The sequence below is a fragment of the Triturus cristatus genome, chromosome 1_2, assembly GCF_964204655.1.
Source record: "Triturus cristatus chromosome 1_2, aTriCri1.1, whole genome shotgun sequence".
Classification (NCBI taxonomy): domain Eukaryota; kingdom Metazoa; phylum Chordata; class Amphibia; order Caudata; family Salamandridae; genus Triturus; species Triturus cristatus.
In genome coordinates this window covers 994,754,331-994,779,529 of record NC_140580.1, presented here as the reverse complement: position 1 = coordinate 994,779,529, position 25,199 = coordinate 994,754,331, and the positions used below count along the sequence as shown (strand labels likewise).

The window sequence follows — 25,199 nt, the reverse complement described above, 5'->3', positions numbered from 1 at the left end:
TTAGATTGGTGGAATAAGCATCCAGTCTAAAAGGATGCTGAACATATCTTGTATTAAACGTTGAGTATGCAAGAGATGACCCAACTTGCCATAGTGCTGCTTTATTATGGTGAGACCAACATTTTTGATAAAAAAAATGACGAATTATGAAAAGAAGAGATTCTTTCCAAACATACTTCAAGGTCCTGGAAACATCAGAGCTGTGAAGCATTACCTTCACAGAGAAAATATTAAGGGTGTCTATAAGGGTTTGGTAGAATGTGAGAACCACTGTAAATTGGCGTTTCTGTTGTCCCACCAAACTCACAGTTCTGCATCCCAGTTAGAGGTCTAGAACCGCATGATTTCCACACCCGCCGAACCACAGTACAATCTACGCGTAGAAACCCCTAACTTGACAGCCCATTTGCCACTAGGCTGCCATGTTACAGTCACGGTCCCCACATCCCTTTTGAGAGGAGACAACAGTCACTGGGTTTCCATGCCATGCAAGGCATAAGTGTCTTGGGAAGGTGAGAATAAAGAATGACTGACATCCAGTAAGAAAACATCCATGAGCATTAGGATATTATTTTGTTTGTTTTTCTCACACAAACTACCGCTTTGGGAGTTTGTTTCAGAACAAAAAAAGTAAACAAAGTGAGGCCAAAAAGCATTACACCTTCTCATCACACACTTTTGTTTTCGGTGCATCCGCTCTACTTGTGTATGCTCTTGAAGGCAGTGAGATTCCCGCCAGGGAAGCAGGCTTCTTATTATATGGAATGGAGACTGGGGCCTCCGCTGACAAGGCAGAATGGGTGCTACCTGCCATAATTTAAATGATCCCTTAATTTACATTGAAAAAAGTCTAAGAGTTATTTTATGTTTAAAATAGAACCCTTTCGAAATCCGTAGAGCAAAAGATGGAACTGGTCATCAAGTTGATATTGAAAACTAGGAGCAGATACTTTGAGAAGAGAATTTTAAGTTCATAAATTTTCTTAAGCGAATGGGCGGCGGTTTGATGTGTAGAAGATTCTTTTCTAGCTGCACTATCTCCTCATAAATTAATTACAGGTCAGCTTTAACTGTATTTTTTCTGTAGAACTCTATGGTAGTTTAATTGTAACTGTGAACCATACTGCAGCATTTCATGTGAACAATGCCATCAAATAAAAACTCTAACCGTAAAAACCTGCAGAGCAAACAATGAAGAGATAAGTGCTGGTTAGGGCATAAGGGCATCCGCTGCATTCAACATACACTAACTTTAAAAGATCCAGCAGCTTCCATTACCCAGCATACACTGTACTGGCAGTTTGCCTCACAGGCTCAGTTCATTTTGAACTGGATTATATAACATCCAAAAATAATGATCTGTAAACAAATGCAGTGTATGGCCAGCCGTGGGAGAGGGACGATTGTTCATGACTTCAGTGAGAATACCTATGATGAAGAACTAGAATTACAAGCACGGAACATTTACCTTCTGCAAAAGAATTCTCTCTAATTGTGTTAAACATAGAATAAAGTTGTAAGCATATCCTCAGTGCAATGAAAAATTGAATTATATACCAATAAAGGATGCAGAAAATGTCAAGAAATCTGCTTGAGTTAATTAAATATATTTCTCCGATTCGCGTGACCCACCAGAGCATCATTTCTATGATCTTCATCTAGACTGTAACGTCCGGTGAACGTGTGAACAGATTTCCAGTTGCTCCTTACAAATTTCTGAAAGGGTAACATTTTTGTTCCAAGTGGTAGAAGTTGCTTTCCGCCCCTAGTGGAATGTGCTCTTGGCTTACCAGTTAAAGGTTTATTTTATTGCCAGTTGGTAACAAAATGAATGCAGGAGACTATCCAATCAGCAATGGCTTTTTTGGAGGAAGCTAAACCCAGGGATAAGGCACAGGCAGAAGCCTGCGGGTCGAGGAGTGCTCAGAGGGCAGTACTCCCGCGCAACTCCATTGTTAAAGAAGAGCAGTCACATTGACTGCTTTTAGAAATGTGTGTTTTCCGTAGGGCACTGAAAAAAGTTTACCTTTTAACCTGCCTCCCTTAAGGCTTTGAATGAACGTGAAGTCTGATCATACCTCTTTTGTAGGTTCAAGGAAATGGAACTTTAGTGGTCAATATCGGTCTTGCATTTTTGACAACCTAGTCAGTGGAAGGTACATATAAAGTGTTGCCATTAAAAACACATCAGTGACCTTCCTGAATGTCCCAATGAAAAGATGAAGTTGTTAGCACTGTGTGATCGTGTACACAAACCATTCAACGTCTTAGGTATTAGATGCTACAGGTTTTTGTTCATCTGCAACTGTTGGAAAGCAGCTGCCTGGTTCAAGAGGACTAGAAAAGGAACTCTCATTTACTTCAGGTGGAAGGAATTTAACATTGTTAGTTTTTAGGTCGAGCATTCGAGACCTCTTGTATATGCTTTAGTATATACTTATGTGTATGTACTTTGTGGGGTCTGGAGATCAGCCCTAGGACTTGTCTGCTTTCGCTTAGGGCCTTTTTTTCTGTCCAGCTGCCTCTATTTAACTGTCTTGATTAAAAAACGACCAGCAGAGGTCAGTAAAATACCATTATCACTTAAGCATTCTCTAGATTCCAGTCCACAGAAATGGTCTTCCACGAGCACCCGTAGACTGAAAATACAAGATTTGGAAAAAAATATTATAGTGATATGACCACCGAAGGCCCTGATTTTATATTAAAAACAGAGCTTTGGACTATACCATTTCCCGCTGAAAGGCAATATTTCTCTCCATGAGTTTCCATACCTGGTGTGTTAAAGAACAGTAGATGTTTCAGCGCCCAGGCTAATGTGCTGCATAGCTAAATACATATAAGGTCCCAAAGGCGAGACCGATTGCATTGCAAATGCTTGTTAAGATTCTAGTTTGACATTTCGGTGTCAGTGATTATCTACCTTAGGGATGGAGAAGCAGTCCCTTAGTTCGTCCGTGCCTTACCTTCCTTTTTTAACTCTAAGGACCTCATTAAGACATTGGTGGCTACGGGGCTTCCACCAATCTCTTGGTTTTTAGGTCTCGTGAGCCAAAGGCTCAAAGAGACATTTTATATCTGGGCTTTTCAAAGTGCTGCCGTGGCCTAAAGCTACAGTGCACGTGAACGTGCACGCGCGCAGCGCCATGTGTCTTTCCTCCGTAGCGACCGTAATCACGATCACTTTCACTTTCGCGGGCTCCTCTGTTGCTGGCATTCCCCCCTCCCTTCTCGCCCAGCCCTTCTTGTTTCATGTGCCCTGACAAATGCCGTCGGGAAGACTTATACGCCACATACCCTTCTATATTCTTAGTATTACTGGCCCTAGGGGCCGCTCGCATCCCGTCCCGGCTGCACTCTTATTATGCAGATTAATCGCGGCTTTAATGCGCCCCCACCCGGTCCATTACTGTTATGGAAATCCCGGCCCGTGCTCATCTTGTGATAACGCCATCGTCCTCGGGGACACCGTCGACCGCTCCGACCCATCCTGCGGCGCGTTATCTGGCCACCCTCCCATGAGACCGGGACACAATCTTTTGCTTCCTGGCGGTCTCTTCCGATCCACCGTGTTGACTCGAGGTGCCTCTGTTGCAAGCCTGCTGCCTGCAGCCTCGTCGGCCCTTACAGCCCCGGGACATGGCTTGATAGCGCCAAACACCACCGTTCTGGCTCCAGGTGCTAGTGCCGTCCTGCCTATGTTCGTCGCCTCCTCGCCAGCGTCCCTGCTTCTTTTCCAGCGCGTCAACTTCTTTCACGTTCATTCTCCTCCCCCGTGGATGTTGGATTTACAGTGCTATGAAGTGGCCACAAAACTGGTAGCAAGTGGGCTATAAAAATCAGGTTCTTGCAAACTTCAATTCTGTTGTAAGAATAGGATTTACACACGGGCTCCAGTGTACATTGTGGTAGTTTTGTTAGGTAAAATATGGTATTCAAGGAAAACGAAAGCCCTTTGAAGTATTTTAAACAACCAGGCATAAGTGTGCCGCGCTTTATGTACGAGTTGCAGCTTCAGAGCTGCATCTCACTGTGCTTTTCCATCACCAGCGGCACATCACAGCAGTCTGCGAGCCCCACAGTAACAATGTTGTTCCTGCTTACAATTCACATGCTTTACTTGATCTTGCATTCCCTATAAGTGTTTGCTTCTTCCAGGATGTTACTTTTTTTTCCAAGCAGTATATTACACTTATCTCCCCTCCTCATAACCTAATTTCCATTGACTCGTTCTCCAGCACCGAGAGGTCATACCAATGGCAACAGGCTATGCAAATATGATCACTCCACTTCAAATAAAAAAGTACAAAAACATTTTAAACGCCAACAGCTCTAACTTTAAGAAATGCGAGACCTATTTCATTGCAAATGCTTGTATACATAAGCGGTCAGTCAGGAAAGTGGGGCGGGGTGGGCTGCAGCCTCGTGCATTCTGTGGAAGGCAAGGGATGTAGTGCATTGTACTGCAGCATTTGTATAGTGCCCCTATGTGGCTTGCCTACATCTCGCTCTCAGCTGCCTCCAGGAATGCAAATATTGAGATATTAATCTCAGACAATAATGCCGCATTATCCTTTCCGAAACGTTTGTGTTGAGGCTCAGTTAATTAAGTCTGCAATTTAAACAGGTATTGCCTGATTGATTTTAAAACATCAGCAGTTTTTAAAATTCGCTGTACCCCATATATGCGACCTAAAAGCCTCCCATGGAGTACCACAGTGTTCCACAGACCCTACATTCAACTCAAAATAATCCACAATTGTCATTCGAATTTCTTTAGTGAAAACCACATACTATAGTGCCTGATGGAGAAAGAGAGGCACTATGACAACAGTTCCTTAAGAGAGTGGGCAGCTCCAGCACCACTGGGGAGTAACTTAATAGTGAGTTATTATAAGAGTCTTGTATAGCGCTCAGCTACCCGCACAGGGTTTCTTGGCGCTTTGGCAACAGGTCGGGTCTGGCAATTACAACGGAATCAGACCATCCACACTGCTACACGAAACACTGCTGCACGCCGCACACTGCTGCACGCCACACACTGCTGCACGTCTCACACTGCTGCACGCCTCACACTGCTGCATGCCGCTGCACGCCACACACTGCTGCACGCCTCACACTGCTGCATGCCACACACTGCCACACACTGCTGCACGCCGCACACTGCTGCACGCCGCACACTGCTGCACGCCGCACACTGCTGCACGCCGCACACTGCTTTTATGCGAGTTTATGCTACTGACATTGTAAATGACAATGCCTTTTATTTGTTTTAAAACCAAAACATAAATAAAAAGCATTGTAATTTTACAATGCCAATAGCTCAAACTCTTATAAATGCGAGACCTATTGCATTGCAAATGCTTGTTCCATCTTGTTTATAGGTAAAGCTGTGTTACTGACGCCGGAGACACAGCCAAATGCGCCATAAAAAAACCCCCTCTTTTCCACACAGCTGATGACAGAAATGGCAGTCAGTCGGACGCCACATTCATTCTATTTTTTACAGTCAATGACTGCCATGGTTAGCATAGTCGGACCATATTCACAGAAAAAACGGACAATGCCCCCATTTAATGCAATAAAACATCTAGTGTGTCAGGGACACTGATTTTTCATTTTGCAAAACAAGAATCTACTTTGTTGGTTTCTCTTTGAAAATAAAAAAATGCAGGCTTTTCCGTCACGCAGTTATGGACTGGCAGCAGGAGCAGTAGTGTGTATTTTCACTGCAAACTACTCTCAATGGCAAAAGGGGTGCTGCAATAGTAGCAAACCCTGGATTTAGAAGTCCGGCTCCAGACTTGGCAGCCAAGGCATGTGCCATTGATGGCCCAGTGGTTTGGCGGCAGGCCTTTCAAGCTTTACATAGGGCGCCAAGGATTGGTGCGGTGAGGTTGTACCTTTAAACGACAAATGTTGACTGAGCTTGAAGATTTTCTAAGGGTAATAGCCAATTATTTTCCAAGGTGGGAAGAGAAGGAATCACCCCGAAAATCAGTGAGGATGTGAGGAGAGGTGTTTTTCCAAAGGAAGAAAATACTCAACGAGGGGTCAATATGCAATTGCACATAAGAACTGGCTTTCCGTCATGAAGGATTGAAAAATAAGATTATAAATGTGGCAATGCCTGCCCACTGTTCAAGTCGGTACCGTTTTCCAGAAGGCAGCCTGGAAACTTGCAACTGCTACAGCTTTCCAGGTGTTCTTCCGGAAAGCTTTGATAATGCTGTAAAGCGTTACATCTGCATCCAGAAGAGCTACTAAATTGGGGTGTACTGATTTACATCTATAATTGAGAATGAGGACTTGTCTGCCTCCGAGACTGCTGACCTTGAAAGTGACCTGGTCCACAAAGGATACCGACCTTTCAGTAATAGATTTCATTATAGCTACAATAGGCATGGAGAAGTCAAATGGAGAAAGTGCGCAGAGCAATAAAAAGGCAACAACATTGGTGAGCGAAACCAAGTCCACAGTCTACATGGATTTTAGTTTCACATCACTGATCTGTTGAGTTGCATGTGGTTGTTCTTGCATGTGTCCACCTCTATGTTCAGTGTCGGAATTTCTTGACACACACATGAATGCACGTGCATCTGACAGAATGGTCTTTAGAAATGAATTTGTTATTTTGTATGACATATTCAAACCAGCATCTCCTGAGGCGGTTGTTTCCTATCCAGCTGTTATTGGAGCAAGGGAACGATATTGTTGGAAGAGACAGTAAAAACAGATTTTGTTTAGTGATGTTGTACACATTAAACACTACCTGCATAGGGACCGGAATATATATCAAGAATGTAAACGAAGGCGGAGGAGAAGTAAGTGAGGGGAAGTGATCAAATTCTCAGGAGTATGTGGGGAAACAATTCCTCAGGAGGCAAAGAAGGCTCATAAAACAAATACTGATTAAGAAGTAGACTCCCTCTGTGCGTACTGAAGTGAGAGCTGACAGGATGTGTTCTCCTCTATGCTTCTCCCCTTGGCCTGTTCAGTGCTCAGGTTTTGTGTGGTGCAGAAGAGAAGAAACATCTGAAAGAGGGTCTGTCCCATAATCCCGTAAGAGAAATTGTAAAGCTCCTTCCAAGTAGCTTTTGGTGCGATTCTGGGGTACCATAAAGAGGCTTGGATTTTTTCAAGATCCAAAGGTACTAAGGTGCCAAAACATGCAGAGTGAGACTCAGCTGCTGGTCATGACCGGACAATGGACCTATGGCCTGTTTGGGGCGACATCTAATCGAATGGCGTACACTAAGCTCTGCTACCTAGATCTCTTATTCCCCATCTCTTTTGCTACTGAACCAGACTCTGGTCTGTGCGTCCCTCTCTGCTACAGAGAGGAACTTGTATAAAAACGTACAAAACAGGAACCAAGAAATACGAACAAGAATTCAAAACCTGAATGAGTGCACGGAATGCATTCACTGCATTCTTTTGATATTGGTATCTAGGCCATCGGTGATTGACTTCAGCTCTTATACAGGTCCCCGTACTAAGGGAGTCTACTCCTTAATTGGTATGGGGGTTTGAACAACCTTCTGTGCCTCCCGGAGAAATGTTTTCCTCATACTTCATCTCTTTCCTTTTCAGCTGAAGTAGGCCCTCCTGATAATGTGAAATGCATTAGAGCACACAAATGTAAAAGCTATAACATCAATTGCTGCAAAGAGCTTTAAGAAGTATTATTTCTACTATGAAATGCTTGGAGGAAAAAAAACCTGGCTTGATCATTGTAGTTTATAGTTTGGAACTGACTGATTATACGATGTTAAGCATAAAGGAGGCCTGTGCGAAATCCAAACTGTGCACTTGGCACACCGCTATCTTGCTCGAGTGCTTGTGGAATTATACAGGATGGCATCTGCACAGGAAGACTGATCTAAAGCATATTGGAACCTTAGCATCGGAAGCGAGAACTACCTAATCATCACGACCAGTTTTTGCTCTTCAAAAGAATCTCTGCTGTTAGGCATGTAATGCATATCAGGTTCCTCCTGTAGGAGGCGATACCAACCAGCCTATTGTTTGATAAGCCCCTGCCTCGTGGTAATGGAATAGGGCATTTAGGGTGGATTAATGCTTCCACCTCAAAGGACTGTATTAGGACTTTCAGCCTTGTGAGTAAATACAATGGGCAGCATACATTCAGTATGGTAACAAACACGTGTTAGAGTAAACAAAAACATTTTGGTGAGAAACGCACTTTACACGCTGCATTTTATGCGATGTATATCCAGAAAGAAAGGTCTCCTGGTCTGCGACCTGCAAAAAAGAGGGCTCACACTTACTTATACTTGCTAACAACAAAATCATGCAAGTCCAGCAGAGTAGTAAACTCAGAACTCCAAAACATGTTTTGCGAAACACACTTCAGAAAAGAGAACTGCAGAAGAGGAATTCAGGTCATGGCTGCTTGGTTTGTGGCAATGAAGGCACAAAATAGGCAGAAGAAAGCGGAAGACTTGGTAGGGATAAGGTAGTGAAGGCCATCCACAATAAGGGTATGTGGCTGTAATTAAACCTGCCATTACCATAAACAGAAGAACGTCACACACATTAAGAGTTCCTGCCCATGTAAGAAAAAGGAGTTATGTGTGCACTGTCAGACTCTCGTCCCAAACATTACCTCTTGGACGGGTCAGGCTCATGTCGTAATGCCCATGTCCACAGAAGGTGGCTCCTACCTCTGATTTGGACTTTCTTGGCGGCGGGCACAGCAGACCATGCTCTGCCCTCACTGCACCCGAGGATGCAGGTTCACAATGAACTTCGCCCCTCTATTTCCACCTGTCCCCTTCCTTGAGAAGTGGGCTAATTGTGCATGCATAGCAGCTGCGTTCCCAAACTTTGCATGTCCCAACAAGATCTAGGTTCTTTGTGCAGGGTAGCACAACTTTGCCACTAGGTTGCATGAGCAATGTTCTTTAAAGCATCTTGAATCTAAGATACTGCTGCTTTCTATCTCATGGCTCCCACTTCTTGCTTTGTCCACTTTGTATTGGCTGGGCCATAGTAGCAAATGTATTTCTAGTGTTAAGATTGGTACTTTAAGTCTCTACAGAACTTTCCAATGACTTTCTATTGAATTCCACTGCCTTTCTCTTATACCTTTATTTCTGTGTCCTACATAAGGATGGTTTCATTATTCACTGGTTTCTATGCATTCAGTACAGGGCACTGCCGAACGTGTGCCAGGAACCCGACCATTCTATTAACTGATGAAGAAAAGGCCAGCGGCCTTCACCTGGTGTCTGAACATCTGAAATGTGGTGTAGAAATTGGGACTGAAATGGCCATTGCAGAACATGTTAACTAGAAAACAGGCAAAGATTGCAAAACATTTGATCATAAAGGCAAATAGTCTCAATGTACTTTAGAAACCCCAAATAAAATGATGGTGACAGTTCTTACTCCGTCTCTTTCTTTCCACTTTGGATCCACTGCTTTAGCAAGTACTCATAGTAGCTATCTGCTCGCGCTCCCAGAGTGTAGACGCCCAGGTGAGTAAATTGGCCACTGTTGGTATTGATGAACATGGGTACAAGCCCATCACGTTTTCCCGAAAGGCTGTGGACATGTTTGGTCACGTGGTCAACTGCTTTCTGCAACAGAAAACAAAACCTGTAACAAGCAGGCAGATGGAATTAAATGCTCATATAAATAGTATACACGCTGAAGTCAACAGTATGCGAGTTGGTCTGTCAGTCGCTCAGGCCGGTTTCAAATATACAGAAAGGAGGATTTGGGTCAACACCCCTTCCGCCATTGTCTTATCTGCGTCCTAAGAAGTGTTCCCATTGCAGTGTATGACTTCCATTGTTTTTATCATGTCGCAGGGGCTATTTGGTGAACGCAGAAGCCGTTCTGTAAAGAGGGTTTAGCCTTCTAAAAGAAAGAGGCTCTGTATTAATAGAAAATGCGTAATCGAAGCATGAAACGAAAAATAAATAAGTAAATGCTCTATACAATCAGTCATGTTACTTTTAAAGGAAGTTATTTTTTCTTGAGAAAAAAAAAAAGCTAAATAGAAAAAATACTTTCTTTAATGTAGCACCTGCCAAATATTATCCAGCATTTACATAATGTTCTCGATGAGCAGTACCATTATTTATGCGGGCTCCAGCTTTAGTCTCGTGGTCAGCCAGGATGGATTCTTATTAGCTTGTGTTTGTGTTGTTTTTCAATCTGTTGTACATGCCTCTGGTGTCTCTTTTAAGTCAATGGCTGTGCGCACTATTGTATTTTGCTTGTTGTGGATGCTGCTGGAGTCCTTCTAAGTTAATGTATGTGCCACTGTGGTGCTACACTAAGTCAATGATTTATTGAAATAAGAGTTCTCAGTTATAATAATAAATAGCTGCTGTCTTATAATGGGGTTTTCTATTGACAGTAATGAAATCCCGATTCTAGGCAGTTTGCCTGTAAATCAAGATGTTAACAATTGTTTGTGTTCGGTCTTCTAATATTCCCCCTTTGGAGTGAAAATTCTGAAACACGAGCATTTTTTGTTTCATGATTCATAAGTTATATTCAATGGATACAAGAAAAGAAAAAATGATGCTGCTCCACAAAAACAATAAGAAAGCAAAAGCTGAAAATCTTTCCTAGTACTTATTGCAGTGCCATGCCATGCAAAACAAGCATTGGCATAGGCAATAGGTCTCGCTTTTGGGACCTTATAAGCATTTAGTTATGCAGCACAATATCCTTGCTGCAACAAAATCCACTGTTGCATGGCGAGACCTATTGGCTATGCCAATGCTTGTTATCTCTCTTCTGGCAACCCTCCATGATGCACTGAGGGGATCACTACTGGTAATTTTAATAGCCTAATGTGGTCACTAATGTGGTCACTATTGAAATAGAAGCTGCGGGGTATTTTCATTGAACAGCAGTAGCTTATATTACAGAAAAGGTTGGAGACTTCTGTTCTTTGTAATGATCAAAGAGTGGTTTACCAGTAAGGAGATAGCAGTCAAATGTACAAACAAGTACCAGCATGCGTTGCAATGTAGAGCATGCCCTGCTCATAAAAGGGAATGGTAATTAGGGTACAATTTCATATGGCACAGACAGCCTTTCCTGATGTTGCTCACTTTCTGTTTTCCTTAGATGAATCAATTTAGACCTCTGTACGTGGAATTCAGAATTTTAAAGCCAACTTGGCAACGCTTACTTGAGCAGTGTGAAAATACAGGGAATTTGCATAAGTCCTCTGTGCTAATTGATACTTTCCCATAAGTAGGCCATTTAAATGGTAGACAGGCAGAGATGCCTCAGTAACAGCACAGTGAACGAGTGCCAGCCAGCTGAGGGAGGAGTAGTGATAAAGAGCCCTACTAGGAGACCGCTCGCAACACAACTGCAGATTTACACCAAAGAAATTGCTTTGTGCGTTCTTGGCTTGGCTGCCAGCACTATATGCTGTGCTTTGGAAAACAGTCACTCTAGCTATACCTGGACAAATACTCATACCTCAACCAGACACCCACCCGAAAAGGACACCATCATAGAAATACAGACAGGCACACAAAAAGACACATACATGCACAAACACATACAAAACGTATATAAAAGTTACCCAAATTCTGACACAGCATACAGAAACACAAACATACCGCACAGCCAGCCTACACCAAGACACACGCAACACCATGCATATTAAGAAAAACACCATTCACACGCATATACAAAAACATTTGAATGAAAAGAAATATACATACAGACCTACTGAAACAAGCGCAGAAACGCATGCATTGAACAAGCACACGCACAGAACCATAGTCTTGCTAGAAGAGATTACCACCGCATACAGGCACACTAACAAGCACACAGGTAAACAGGTCTACAAAACAAAAACAGATGCACACATGCATACATGCACACGCACAACTCGGAGAGAACCACAGATGGCCATTAGCACACGTAGGTAGACACAGATATACTTGCACAGGTACACACACCCACAGGCAGAAAGAACACAAAGATACACACAACAAACATACTGATACACACATACCCCAAATAGCCCCTTCCACACAGAGATACCCATAAACATGCACCTTTCCACTCATAATGTGCACGCACATGCATGCACACAACAAGGACACACCTTGAAGCTGCTGGACGTTACAGCGCAAGAACTCATCTTAATATTGCCGTCAGTATATTTTCATTTGGAAGTAAACCAGATTAATACATTCTCTGCGCTAAATTGGAGCTACATCTTTATCTCTTGTGTTGATTGTAGGCTAGATTTGCATGATAGTGATTTGGATTATCTTAGAGGTGGGTGACCTCTTCATTTGTGAACAAGAAAAGTTGAACAAGTAGAACGGTGACAGTGTACTGAAATCATCCCTCGGCCCTGCAAAAGAATGCTGGTTTGGTTAATACGATTGTTTGCATTTATTCGAGCTGTTATTTGAAGTTTTGAGTAATTTTGTGGTATTGTATAAACCAGCATAAACTGGCATTTTTTTTTCAACCTCAAATATACCATTACTTGAAATGCATGCTCCCTTGCCCTTTCCTTCGTAAATAAATACTTAAATATAAAAGAGAAGCTGTGAAACAAAAGGCATGTATAAAAGATTTATAATAGAAAATAGCTTCGGCTCACCGTGCCTACTCTTGTTGCTGTGGAGCTCTGTAACTGGTTGCAGCCTATCTCTGAAGAAGAAGTTTATAGAGTGCAGTCTGTCTTTGATACAAAGCAATGGAGAAAGATTTGGCTGCGGCTTCTGATGCTGCTCTAACAGAATGTGCTGTGTTTATCGCCGTGAAGCTGTGAACGCCGCAGTACAGTCCTATGGGAAAATGGCGGTGGCCCCAAAACAGCTGCTGTTGCCCAGACCCTCGTCCCATCTGCTGAGCCAGGACAGCACTCACCAATAAAGACAAACACAACACTGCTTGGCCTGGAGTGTGATGAACTGAAGGATTGAGCTGTGCGCCGTTGAAGATAGACTTGGTTAGGAGCGGCACATCACGATTGTACTTTGCAAACATATTTAAAAAAGACTAGGCCGCGTGAACGCCTCGCACGCAGTATGGGGGGGTGGGGGGGGTTAGTGGAGGCCAGCAGAGTGGCACGATCTGTGGTGGGGAAGGGGGAGAGAATTGAAGCGCGGAGAGAGGCACGCAAGGCTTAATGAGCCTTGACAGAAACCCACATGGCGGCAGCGCGCGTGCATGCAAGCTTGAGGCCAGCAAAAGCCTCTGGTAGCACTTTGAAAACCCCCTTACTAACAGTCGAGCAAGCAGCGCATGCGCTGCTCTAGGCTCGCCCTAAAAAAAGGGTTTGAGTTTGTGTTAAGGATTCTGGGCATGTAGATGCTGTACAGAAACCTGTAGGACTGCAGATGTTCTTCTGTGACCCTACCTCCACTGTCTCCCTTCCTGAAGAGACCGGCTCTCCCTCCTGCTTTTATAATCTCCACAAACAGGCAGTCACTGTGATCTCAATCTGAGCAGATATTTTGTCCACTAAACCTGTTTTTTGGTCGAGCGTAAGCATACAACCTCTGGTATACGTCTCTTGTGGGCCTAAAGTCATCCCCCTGCTTTTGATTTGTTTGTTTCAGTGTCCTTTAAAAATCTTTGCTTGCTAGTGGTCAGTCCTGCCTCTTTGTCCCTCATTTTCTCTTTCATTCCTCCCAGGAGCAGAGACTAACTACGGTTTCATTACGCTATGTGACGTTTATCTGTTCTTTGGGGTAGTTATTTTTCTTGGTTTCCTGTCCATGTTTCGTAACGCTTCCCTTTTCATTTGGGGAGCATTCTTGCTCTGAGCTTAGCTTCACTGTAAACAGGGCTGTAAATTATGCGGTTATCTCGGTCACATTTACAACGCCCTTGTCGCACCTGCGTTTTATTTTTATTCCTCCCTCAGGCCGACTGCTGTGCTTGGTTCCGCTCTCCGTGCCCCAGGGTCACTTCCTCACTGGTCTGCTTGATATGCTGAAGGTACCCACGTCCTCTGCCGAGTTTTTCTGTTAAACTTTCCATTCTTTTTTAATTATAAATCATACAGTAACGACATTAATGCAATTAGATCCCACAACTTTGTGTAATTTCGGGAATGGCAATTTGCCTGTGAAATTGGACAAGGAACGTGATGCCTGGTATTTATAGCAAACCTGTGGCGATATAGAAGAAAACAAGAAACCATCGCCTCATTTTATTTTGTGCTTCTTTGTTAACATAATGCCTGGCAATTCGGTTTCCAAGTAGCACTCCAGAAGTACTTCTCTGTGCCATCCATCCCTGCTTTACGTTTACAGTAGAGGTTGAAACTAGCATCGCCGTCCCATTCCCTACTTGCATTTTAAATTTGCACAAATGCAATGCGAAATGTAAAGCTTAAAAATACAAGCAAGAACTCTTACTATTTTTATTTAACGTCGTGTTTGTGCCTTTGCTTAAAGTACCTGCATATTTATTGAAAATTTTATATTATTAACCCCTTGAGTGCCCATGACGAGATGGTCTCGTCATGGGCCGCGGTTGCGCTGTGCCCATGACGAGACTATCTCGTCATGAACCCCGCCCGCTAATTGAACGCCCGGCACAGGGCGGGGAAAGGGTGGGGCACACAAGGGGTTAAACATGCATCATGTTTTCATTGTTTCTACCGCATGGATTTACGGCAATTCACAAGACCCATACGCAGTTCAGGAGAGCGATAGTAATCTTTACAGCTATGCCTATCCTTTCACAACACAACTATAAACTATTCAGCCCTCTTCTGCGTATAAGACATCGCCAAAGTTAATGTTTAAAATACAAAACATACGTGTTTGACATAACTGCAGGCTATAGTAATTTGCGGACTGCTGCGAAAGCCGAAGTTTGTGGCATATGAAGCCATTTAAATCAATGGCAGTTAACAGTGCAGGGGGTCTCCGTGAGTTCGGCTGCAATGCTACATATTTTTGTTATACAGTTCTATATAGATCAAACTCGTCTCAGAGGTATTGGGGTGCTTTACATGAGCACCAGTTAGATTACGCAAGGTTTCTTTTTTTAAGGAATGGGTTGATTCAGCTATTTGCCCGCGATACTGGGAAGCTTAAAGAATCAAAGTAAGCAACACACAGTGCTCTTGTTCTGAAAAGGTATTGTCGTGACCCTTTGGCCATCATGGAAGAGGCCTGCTGCCAATAGCACCCTGCCTCGCTCTCAGACATCTGTGTATGTTTGTGTGTTTGCATGTTTGTGCACATGCTTGTATCTGTGGGTGGATGTGAGTCTGTGTGATATGTTCGTGCATGTGTCTGCATATGTTTGAGCTTCTGGTGTGTGTTTGTGTGCATGTTTCAGTGCGTGTTTGTGCACCTGCCTGTGTGTATCAATCAAAGAGGCAATAACAGGTCTTGGTGGCCAGGTAGAAGGTGCGGCCGTTGCTTCTGCTTTTGTGGAAGCAGGGCGGCTGGGCGAGGAAGGCGGAGCGTAGTAGTCTGCCAGGTTGGTAGAATGTTCAGTCTGTGGTTGAGATAGGCTGGTCCTTTGTTGTGCAGGGCCTTGGAGCTGTGGGTTAGCTGTATGAACTGGCACTTGGAGCGCTCCGAGGTAGGGAGTGATGTGAGCTCTTATCTGGAGGTCGCGGATGAGCCAGGCTGCGGTGTTTTGGATGGTATGCAGTCTGCTCAGTAGTTGTGAGGTTATGCCCACGTAGTTCAGGCGGCTGGTGATGAGGGCTTGGGTGACAGAGCATCTGGTGTTGATGTGGAGCCATCTTAATCTTTTACGGAAATTGAGGAAGCAGGCTCAGGAGACAGCGTTTATCTGCTTCTTCATGGTGAGATTGTTGTTGAGTATGATGCCGAAGTTTCTGGCGTGGGTTGTGGGAGTGGGCGAGGGGCCCAGTTACGCTGGCCACCAGGAGTCGGCCCATGGGGAGGTGTTGCTCCTGAAGAGAAGTACCTTTATTTTGTCGGTGTTGAGTTTGAGGCATTTGTTTTGCAACCAGCTGGCTACGCTGGTTATGCACCTGTGGAAATTGGTTTTGGTGTTAGTGGAGTTTGAGAATAGGGAGAGAATGAGCTATCGTCAGCGTATGATAGGATGTTCATACCATAGGATTTGACCAGTGTGGCTAGGGGGGCCATGTATGTGCTGATCAGGGTTGGACTCAGTGTGGACCCTAGGGAAATGCCACAGTTGATGTTCTTTGGGCCTGAGGTGTAAGGCGGGAGGTGAACGCTCTGGGTTCTTCCGGTGAGGAAGGCGCAATCTATTTAAGGGCATTTCCTTAGATCGCCATCTGATGGAGTCCACGTAGGAGGGTGTAGTGTGACACTGTGTCAAGGAGGATCAGGGCTGCAATTTGTCCCTGGTCTAAGGGAGATTGGTTGTCATCTGTGGCTGCGATTAGGTACGTTTCTGTGTTGTGATTGGTGAGGCATCCCGATTGGGACAGATCCAGGAGGTTTTTGATCTCAAGGTGGTTGGCAAGTTGGCTGTTTATTGGTTTCTTCAGGACTTTAGCCGGAAAAAGGAGCAGGGAGATGGGTCAGTAGTTCTTAAGTTCTTTGGGTCAGTGTAGTTTTTTTTTAGTAGTGGTTTTACTTTTGTGTTTGAGTGTGCCTGTGTCTGTTTATATGTTTGTGTGTATGCATTTGTTTGCAGCTGCTAGTAGTAACCTTGCGGGCAGGCAGCCGCAGTGACGGACATAATGAGGAGCAGAGCTGAGAAAGAGAGATAACAAAAAATTAAAAAAACATTAAAACATGGCGATTGCATAAATGTAAATTCAGTGTGCTGGTGGATAAATTAAAATGCCGCTAGTTAGTCTTGATGTGCTTTGTCTGTGCAGCCCCAAAAAAATAATGGTGACCCTTCGGCCCTAGTTGGTGGGACATATGAACAATGCCCCTATGTAAACATACAGCCCGTGGCGAATTAAAGTAGTACAATGACTACCAGAAATCTCAGTAATGAACACAAGCTTTGCAATGCAATTGGTCTCTTATCCCACAGATGAATCACAAGAGGCAGAAAGCACTAGTGCCTAGATTTGCTAAAAACTGCATTGTAGCTTAAGCATCATTGCACAACTTTCTGCTGTGCCTGTGGGCCTATTTAATGGTGTCAGCTGCCACAAAGCTTGAGTCCTCTTTGCACCACGTGAGAACCTGCATTAGTAAATAACCCCGCTCCCCCAAAAGAGACCACGTAAATGGGGAATGTTCCATTATGCAAATAGCAGGTAACATAAGTTAACATAAAATAACAAAGAGTTCTTCTCTGATACTTGGAGAGTGGTCCGTCCCTTATGAAAAGCCTTAAATGAAATAGATAGCATGGGGTTTTATTTACTGAGAAACAAATAAACCAAAGCAAAAGCACTGCCATAAAATGTAATGTCTTATGTTTCCAGAAGGTCCATCCGCCCCACACCATGAATCATTTCCAAGACTGGTTTCAGTGCTGTCAGAATGTTTTAGACTAAAAAAGCACAAGTGAAAGTTACTCAGGCAAACGCCTTGCATTTCCAAAGGCAAGGCTTTTCTAGAGCAATAACAAAATAGTTTCAGTAAATTACTGCAACATAAAGCAGGTAAAAGTCGACCTCTCATTTTTACTCAATGCAGGGCTTCGAAAAACGCGGGGCCGGCATCGTCCTGCCGCAAGTATGGCGGGGCACCGAACCCCTCCCCCCTCGCCTGCTCTCCCTGGTGTGGCGCACTCCGCCGCATCATCATGACGCGGTGGACGCACCGCAGCGGAGATTGGCCTGAGGGGGCTCCACCTTGACCCGGAAGCGATTGAGTCGCTTCCGGGTCAAGGGGGAGCAGGGGTCAGGCCGGTTAGAACCGGCCTGCCCAGAAACTTAGGTTAAAAGGCCGGGGAGCGCGGGAGTCGATCTCTTTGTCCCGCGCTCCCAGGTCTGCTGCACCCAGCCTCTAGGAGGCTGTAAACTTTTTGTTTTTCATTTTTTCTCCCTTTGCAGGTTTCAGGCGACGCGGTGGCCGGCGGTTCCTGTCTCGAGGCGGCAAGCGTAGGAAATACTCTGTATTAGAAATATGTTAAGGTTAGCCATCTGATATCTGTACATATGAATTGTAATCCAATGTCATGCTACGTTTTCTGCGTAAAATTGTGCAAATATTGTTCGATTCAATTTTTATTTGTTTTCATAAATACGGCCGGGGGTTGTACGACACCCGCCTCCAAAGAAACCCCACTCTCATGTCCATCATTAATAAGGAATATGCTACTTACCAGTATGCATCTGTTCTTGGCATGTAGAGCTGCAGATCTACACACTTTTGCATAGATCGCCATCTGGTGTTGGGCCCGGATGTTTGCAGTTTGTTTTTCCTCTTGGAAAGTCTTTTGGAAGTCACGAGGTCGGTGACTCCTCCTTTGGATCGTATTGCGCATGGGCTTCGGCTCCATCCTCAGATTGTTTTTCGCCAGCAGGGAAAGATGGAGCGTAGTAATAACAGTGAAGAAACCCATGTGTGTTGTATCTAAATAAGATAGACTGGAACAGATACAGGTAGCCGGGTGGGCGTGTGTAGATCTGCAGCTCTACATGCCAAGAACAGATGCATACTGGTAAGTAGCATATTCCGTTCGAGGCATATGCGCTGCAGATTACACACTTTTGCATAGACTATATAGCAGTTCCCACCCTTAGCGGCGACCACCGGTATCTGTTGCAGTGGTTTGAAATAGTGTGTTTAGTACAGCCTGGCCCACACTAGCTTGTTGCTTGGTTTGCACATCTACACAGTAGTGTTTAGTGAAAGTGTGCGGTGTTGACCATGTAGCTGCTTTGCAGATATCATCTAATGGGATGTTCCCTAGAAAAGCCATAGAAGCCCCTATCTTCCGTGTAAAATGGGCTTTAGGGGGAACGGATAGCGTTCGTTTTGCTTTGTGGTAGCAAATCTGGATGCATTTTACAATCCAACTAGCTATCCCTGATTTTGAGATGGGGTTGCCTTTGTGTGGTGGAGAGAAAGAGACAAACAGTTGTTTGGTCTTTCTGAAAGGTTGTGTTCTTTGGATATAGTAAAGTAAGGCTTGTTTGACATCTAGCGTGTGTAGAGCCCTTTCTGCAACAGTCTGAGGTTGCGAGAAAAATACCGGTAATTCTACAGATTGGTTTAGGTGAAAAGGGGAAATGACTTTAGGTAGGAATTGTGGGTTGGTACGGAGAACAACCTTGTTCTGGTGTATTTGAAGAAAAGGTTCTTGTATGGTAAGTGCTTGTATCTCACTGACCCTTCTAAGGGAAGTGATGGCTACAAGGAAAGCTGTTTTCCATGTGAGAAATTGCAGTTCGCATTTATGCAAAGGTTCGAAGGGAGGCCCCATTAGCCTTGTGAGAACGATATTTAAGTTCCACACAGGTGAGGGTGGTACTCTGGGGGGGAATTATTCTTTTTAGGCCTTCCATGAAGGTTTTAATGGCAGGTACTCTGAAAAGTGATAGGTGCTGCCTGTTTTGTAGGTAAGCTGCAATTGCTGCGAGGTGTAGCCGAATGGAGGTATATGCTAGATTACACATTTGTAGGTGGAGTAAGTAGCATATGATGTGTTGTATAGACACGTCTAGAGGATTGATTGTGTTGTTATGGCAATAAACAACAAATCTTTTCCACTTGGCAGCGTAGCAGGCTCTAGTGGTAGGGCGTCTAGCTTCTCTGATTGATTGATTGATTGATTGGAGTACTTATAGAGCGCAACTATCACCCTACGTTCATACAGTCAGGGGGAAGGTTTAGGTATCCGAATTCTAGGATTTCAGGAGCCAGATCGCAAGGTTGAGCTGAGCTGGGTCCGGGTGCCTGATCTCTCCATGGTTCTGGGTTAGGAGGCATGGGGAGAGGTGTAGCTTTTGGTGTGGTACTACAGAAAGTTCCAGCAGCGTGGTGTTCCACGGTTGTCTGGCCCATGTTGGAGCTACTAGGATCAGCGTGAGGGAATGCTGTTGTAGCTTTCGCACCACTGATGGAATTAGTGGGAGAGGTGGAAAAGCGTACGCAAATTTGCCTGACCAGTTCATCCATATCGCATTTCCTGTGGACAATGGGTGTGGGTATCTGGCGGCGAAGCTTGGGCATTTTTTGTTTTCGTGGGTGGCGAATAGGTCTATTTGTGAATGCCCCCACGTTTGAAAGAACGGGTAAAGAACCTGCGGGTGAAGTGCCCAGTCGTGGATCTGTTGCGTCTGCCTGCTGAGCAGATCTGCCATGGTGTTTTGGACTCCTGGGACATGTTGGGCTAGGAGAAAGATTTTGTGTGGAATTGCCCATCTCTATATGCTCTCTGCTAATTGAGAGAGCTGTGGAGAGTGTGTGTCACCTTGTTTTTGAATGTAATACATGGCCGTCATGTTGTCTGTGCGAATGAGGACTGCCTTGCCTGAAATCTGTGTCTGAAAAGATTTTAGGGCTAGAAAGATTGCTAGTAACTCCAGATGGTTGATATGGAGTAACTTTTGTTGCGGCGTCCATGTGCCCTGCACTGTGAGATGTAATAGATGAGCTCCCCAGCCGGAGAGCGATGCGTCTGTTTGTATTATTTGTGGAACCGGGTCCAGGAACGGTCAACCTTTGGAAAGGTTTGTGGTGTTCCACCACTGCAGAGAGCGCTGGGTGTGACCGTCTACCAACACCAGATCTGTCAGTTGCCCCTGGGCCTGGTTCCATTGGCGCGCTAAGCACTCTTGGAGTGGACGCATCTGGCGTCTTGCGTGGGGCACTATGAAAATGCAAGAGGCCATCATCCCTATCAGTTGCATAAACACTCTTGCTGCAAGGGAGTGTTGAAGTATGAATCTTTGTCGCAAAGCCTGAATGCTTGCAATCCTGGCCGGATTGGGGTAGGCTATTGCTTTTGAGGTGTCTATGGTGGCACCGAGGAATTGTTTTATGTGGGATGGTGTTGGCTGGGACTTTTGGTGGTTCACCGTGAAGCCTAGTTGGTGAAGTAGTTGGATTGTAGTGGCGGTGTGGTGTACACTTCGGTTGTAGGACCTGGCTTTTATCAGCCAGTCGTCCAAGTATGGGAAGTCGTGAATGTGCTGTCTTCTGAGGTGTGCCGCCAGGCACTTGGTGAATACCCGTGGTGCTGTTGTGACTCCGAATGGGAGCACCTTGAACTGGTAGTGTTGCCCGTCCACTACAAATCTGATGTACTTTCTGTGAGCATGGTGTGCTGGAATGTGGAAGTATGCGTCTTTCAAGTCCAGTGTGGTGAGGAAGTCGTTCTGGGAGAGGAGCGGAAGCACCTGCTGAAGCGCTACCATGTGAAAATGGTCTGAATGTATGTATGTGTTTAGGTGGCCGGAGATCTAGAATAGGTCGTAGAGTCTCGTCCCTTTTTGGTATTAGAAAATATAGGGAGTAGACCCCTACATTTTGCTGATTGACGGGAACTTGTTCTATTGCATCTTTTTGTAGGAGGGAGATTACCTCCTGTTTTAGTAATGTGGAATGTTCTTGTGACATTGGGCGTTGCCTGGGTGGAATGTTTGGGGGGGTAGATGTTAATTCCAGGCAGTATTCTGACCGAATAATTTGGGTCACCCACTTGTCTGAGGTGATGGACATGAAGGAAATTTTGAAGTCTGCCCCTGACCTGAGTGGGATGGTCTGGACGGAGCGGGGGGGGGGGGGGAAAGTCATTGGGTAGGCGGTGTGGCAGAGCGGGCGATATTTGTTTTGCCTCTGCCTTTATTATTATTGCCCGTATAGCCGCCTCTTTGATAACCCCTTGTGAAGGTGGACTGAGTGGCGGATTTGTAGGAAGTGGACGCGTTATCTGAGGAGTAGCCTCTGGATGTACTCCGAAAGGAAGAGCGGCGAAAAGAGCGCCTAGGAGGGTGTGACTGCAGGGCTCCCATGGACTTCGCTGTATCGGTGTCCTTCATTTTTTCGAGGGCCTCATCTACCTTTGGGCCGAATAGGTGTCCTTGGCCAAAGGGATGATTTAGGATGGAGGTTTGTACCTCTGGTTTAAAACCTGATATTCTTAGCCAAGCATGGCGACGGAGGAGGAGGACGCTAGTATTAATGGCCCTGGAGGCTGTGTCTGCTGCATCTAAGGCACAGCGTATAGAGGTGTTAGTTATTGTCTTACCCTCTTGAATTAATTCATTGGCCCTAGTTTTATATCTGTCAGGGAGGTGGTGCATTATGGTTTCTAATCCATCATAATGTGCCCTATCGTATCTGGCCAATAGCGCTTGGGTGTTGGCAATACGCCATATATTGGCTGCCTGTGACGCAGTGCACTTTCCTGATGCGTCCAGTAGCTTTGACTCTTTGTCAGGTGGTGGTGCTTCGCCGGACGCCTGGGAATTTGATCTTTTTCGTGCAGTGGAAACCACTAGGGAATCTAGTGGCGCTGGCCCTTTGATATAGGCAGGATCTGTGGGGGCAGTTTTGCATTTTTTCTCTATGCGTGGGTTAATGACCCTGGCCCTGACTGGGTCCTTAAAAACCTCTGGCGCATGTTTTACCCCCCGCTTAAGCATAGGCAGTATGGAGGTAGACCTATGTGTGGTATCAAATGTGTCGAGGAGGAAATCCTCCTCCACTGGGTCAGTGTGCAACTCTACCCCGTGATAGTGTGCCGCCCTTTGAAGTAGGTGGTGGAAACCTAATGAGTCTTCCGGTGGAGATGGCCTGGAAGGGTAAAGGTCATGTTGTGGGACGTCGGGAATATCTGGGTTATTGTAGTCGTCCCAAGGGTCTGGGGATCCTGTAGGGGTGGGGTCTTGGGGCACATCCCCTGTAGCGTGATATGGGTCCCCCTGTTCATCATCGTCTGGAGACAGGGTCGGAGAGCGATGAGGTGGGGGTGGAGAAGGCGGAGGAGGTGGGGAAGGTATTCTGAAAGGGGAGGTAGCAGAGTCCTTCCTCTTTGGAGGTAGAGCCGGTTTGTCCAAATGTCTCTTTTTGGAAGAGAGTGCCAAATGTCCAGTTTTTGGATCCCTGATGAGAGTTTTTTGTAAGGGATCCGGTGTAAATAGTTCCTGTGACAGTGTTTGGTCCGTCGGCGCCGAAGTCTTCGGGACCAATGACTTTTTTAGGCTTGTCCATGCCAGTTTGCTTAGCACTGGGCTTGGGAACCTCGGATTTCTTGGTCGGCGCAGAGGTGGGCTTCGGCTTGGAAGTGTCGGTGCCGAGGGCCTTTTGGGGTTTGGTCGGTACCGAAGAGGACGTCGGTACTGAAGCGCTGGGTTTCGACCCAGAGGGCTGCGGTGCGGAGCTCGGTGTCGAGGTAGAGGCCGGTTTCTTTTTCGGTGCCGAAGTGCGTTTCTCGGCACCGCTGGCAGGCTGGCTCGAGCCCGAGCCGCCGGAAGGCTTATTTGGCTTCTTCACCAGGCCCGAAGGTGGGGTGTGTGAAGCAGTGTCTCTGGTCTTGCCTAGGCCCGGAGGCGAAGGCGTGACCGAAAACTTTTTGGGTGTTGCCGCTGGTGTGGGGTATATTACTCACAACCCTCTGCGCCGGAGTGATGTCCTCCACATCTGAGTCGTCTGCCTCGGAAGCACTGACGAGGTCCTCTTCGGTGCGCTGCTGTCCCGGATCTTCGATGTCGTCTCCGAAGATATCGACTGGAACGGAGGTCGAGGAGTGTGCCATGTTTCGTCTGGCTCTTCGGTCCCAAATAGTCTTTTTCGATCTGAAAGACTTACAGGCCGGACAGTCTCGAGCTTCGTGTTCAGGGGAGAGGCAGAGGTTGCACACCTCATGAAGATCCGTGTGGGGGAATTTGGACCCACATCGAGGGCACTTCTTGAATGGAGTTCTTTCCATCAGCCGGGACCGGAGCTTGGGTAGGCCCGAAGGCCGTCGTCGACAACTGGAACCGAAGATTTGTCGATGAGAAGGTGCGTTGATTGAGGAGATCGCGATCGAAACAATACCGCGATGTGAGGTGAGGATTCCGCTTTGATCGTCGAACTGGAAAATGTTCGGAACCGGAGCGCGAAGATTACATCCGAGCCCGATGGCGGAAAAAAACAATCTGAGGATGGAGCCGATGGCGATCTATGCAAAAGTGTGTAATCTGCAGTTCATATGCCTCGAACATGTGGTTTATACACAAGGCAGGGGAGGGGGAAGTTTGGTAGTCCCAGCCCATACGTGCCCATACAAACGTTTGTCATGGGCTAAACTCACATTTCATCAGTTGCTTCGACCAAATGCCTGCAAAGATTCACCACCGTTATTGCTGTGTGCATGATTGATTGCACGATGGCGGTAACCACTGTTATGCTCTGTGCTAACGTCCCCTGACAGGCATGTGTGCGCAGTTTAAAGGAGTATTAACGTATACTCCACACCTCTCAAAGCTTACCTTATCCTGCCAACCGGTACTGGCCGACGGCCTCAGTCTAGCGCAGTACCCCTTCCCTGGCCTCTCACAGTCTCCAGGTTTTCAGACGTCCCGCTCTTTTCGCGTCATAGCCATGTGCACCAACATACGTAATTAGCCCAGCCAATAGCAGAGTAGTGCTTTGTCCCGTCTTTCAGCCTCCTCTAATGACTAATACTGAAAGAGGAGAGCCCTGCGCAACATACCGGCCATGTTGTAATGGATGCCTGCCGGTCCGAGGTGATGAACGCCTCCTCACAACATTTATTGTTTCAAATATGACAGGTGTACAAAATGCTAAGTAAAAATTATGTTTAGTAAAAATACCTTTAGAGACCCACGGCAGGGGCGTGCGGGGGGGGGGGGGCTGCACCTTACAGGTCAGAGGGGGGCCCCCACAGATCCAGCTGCCGAGAATCCATATCATCTAAAAGAGTGCAACCATAAAAAAGCTACAGAGGCTGGTCAGAGGCCTAACATTAGTGGCAGAGATGAAGGGGGAAAAAATAATTCACTGAAGAGTGCCTTTCATTTGAAAGGGAGGGGCTCTTAGAGGGTTACAAATTGTTTCACCCTTCTGCTGCATTTCCAGTTTGCACATACAGGGCCTCAGAGAGGAGCACTGGAGAGGAAACTGGAAAGCAGTGCAGCACCATCTTTAAAGCAGGGGAGATAAAAGCAGCCTGCAGAGATCTTTGTGTGCCCCAAATTTTTCAAGGCACAATAAGAACAGTAAGACAGCTCTGGTGAATAATGTACTCGCTGCAGGGAGCTGTTTTTGTCTAGTCATGGTTTTGACTCATGAAGTAGTACAGAGGGTTAATGAGCTTCCTGCAAGTGGGTAACCAGC

The 25,199-nt window shown here is 45.7% G+C and overlaps 1 protein-coding gene across 1 annotated transcript in view; it reads right to left on the bottom strand.

The window, feature by feature from the left end:
* Positions 1-25,199, bottom strand: part of MAN1B1 (mannosidase alpha class 1B member 1) — a 313,998-nt gene that overhangs the window by 50,874 nt on the left and 237,925 nt on the right. The window contains exon 9 of the mRNA XM_085611248.1: positions 9,415-9,605. Coding sequence (XP_085467374.1) covers positions 9,415-9,605 — 191 coding nt within the window. The remainder of the gene's footprint in view (positions 1-9,414; positions 9,606-25,199) is intronic.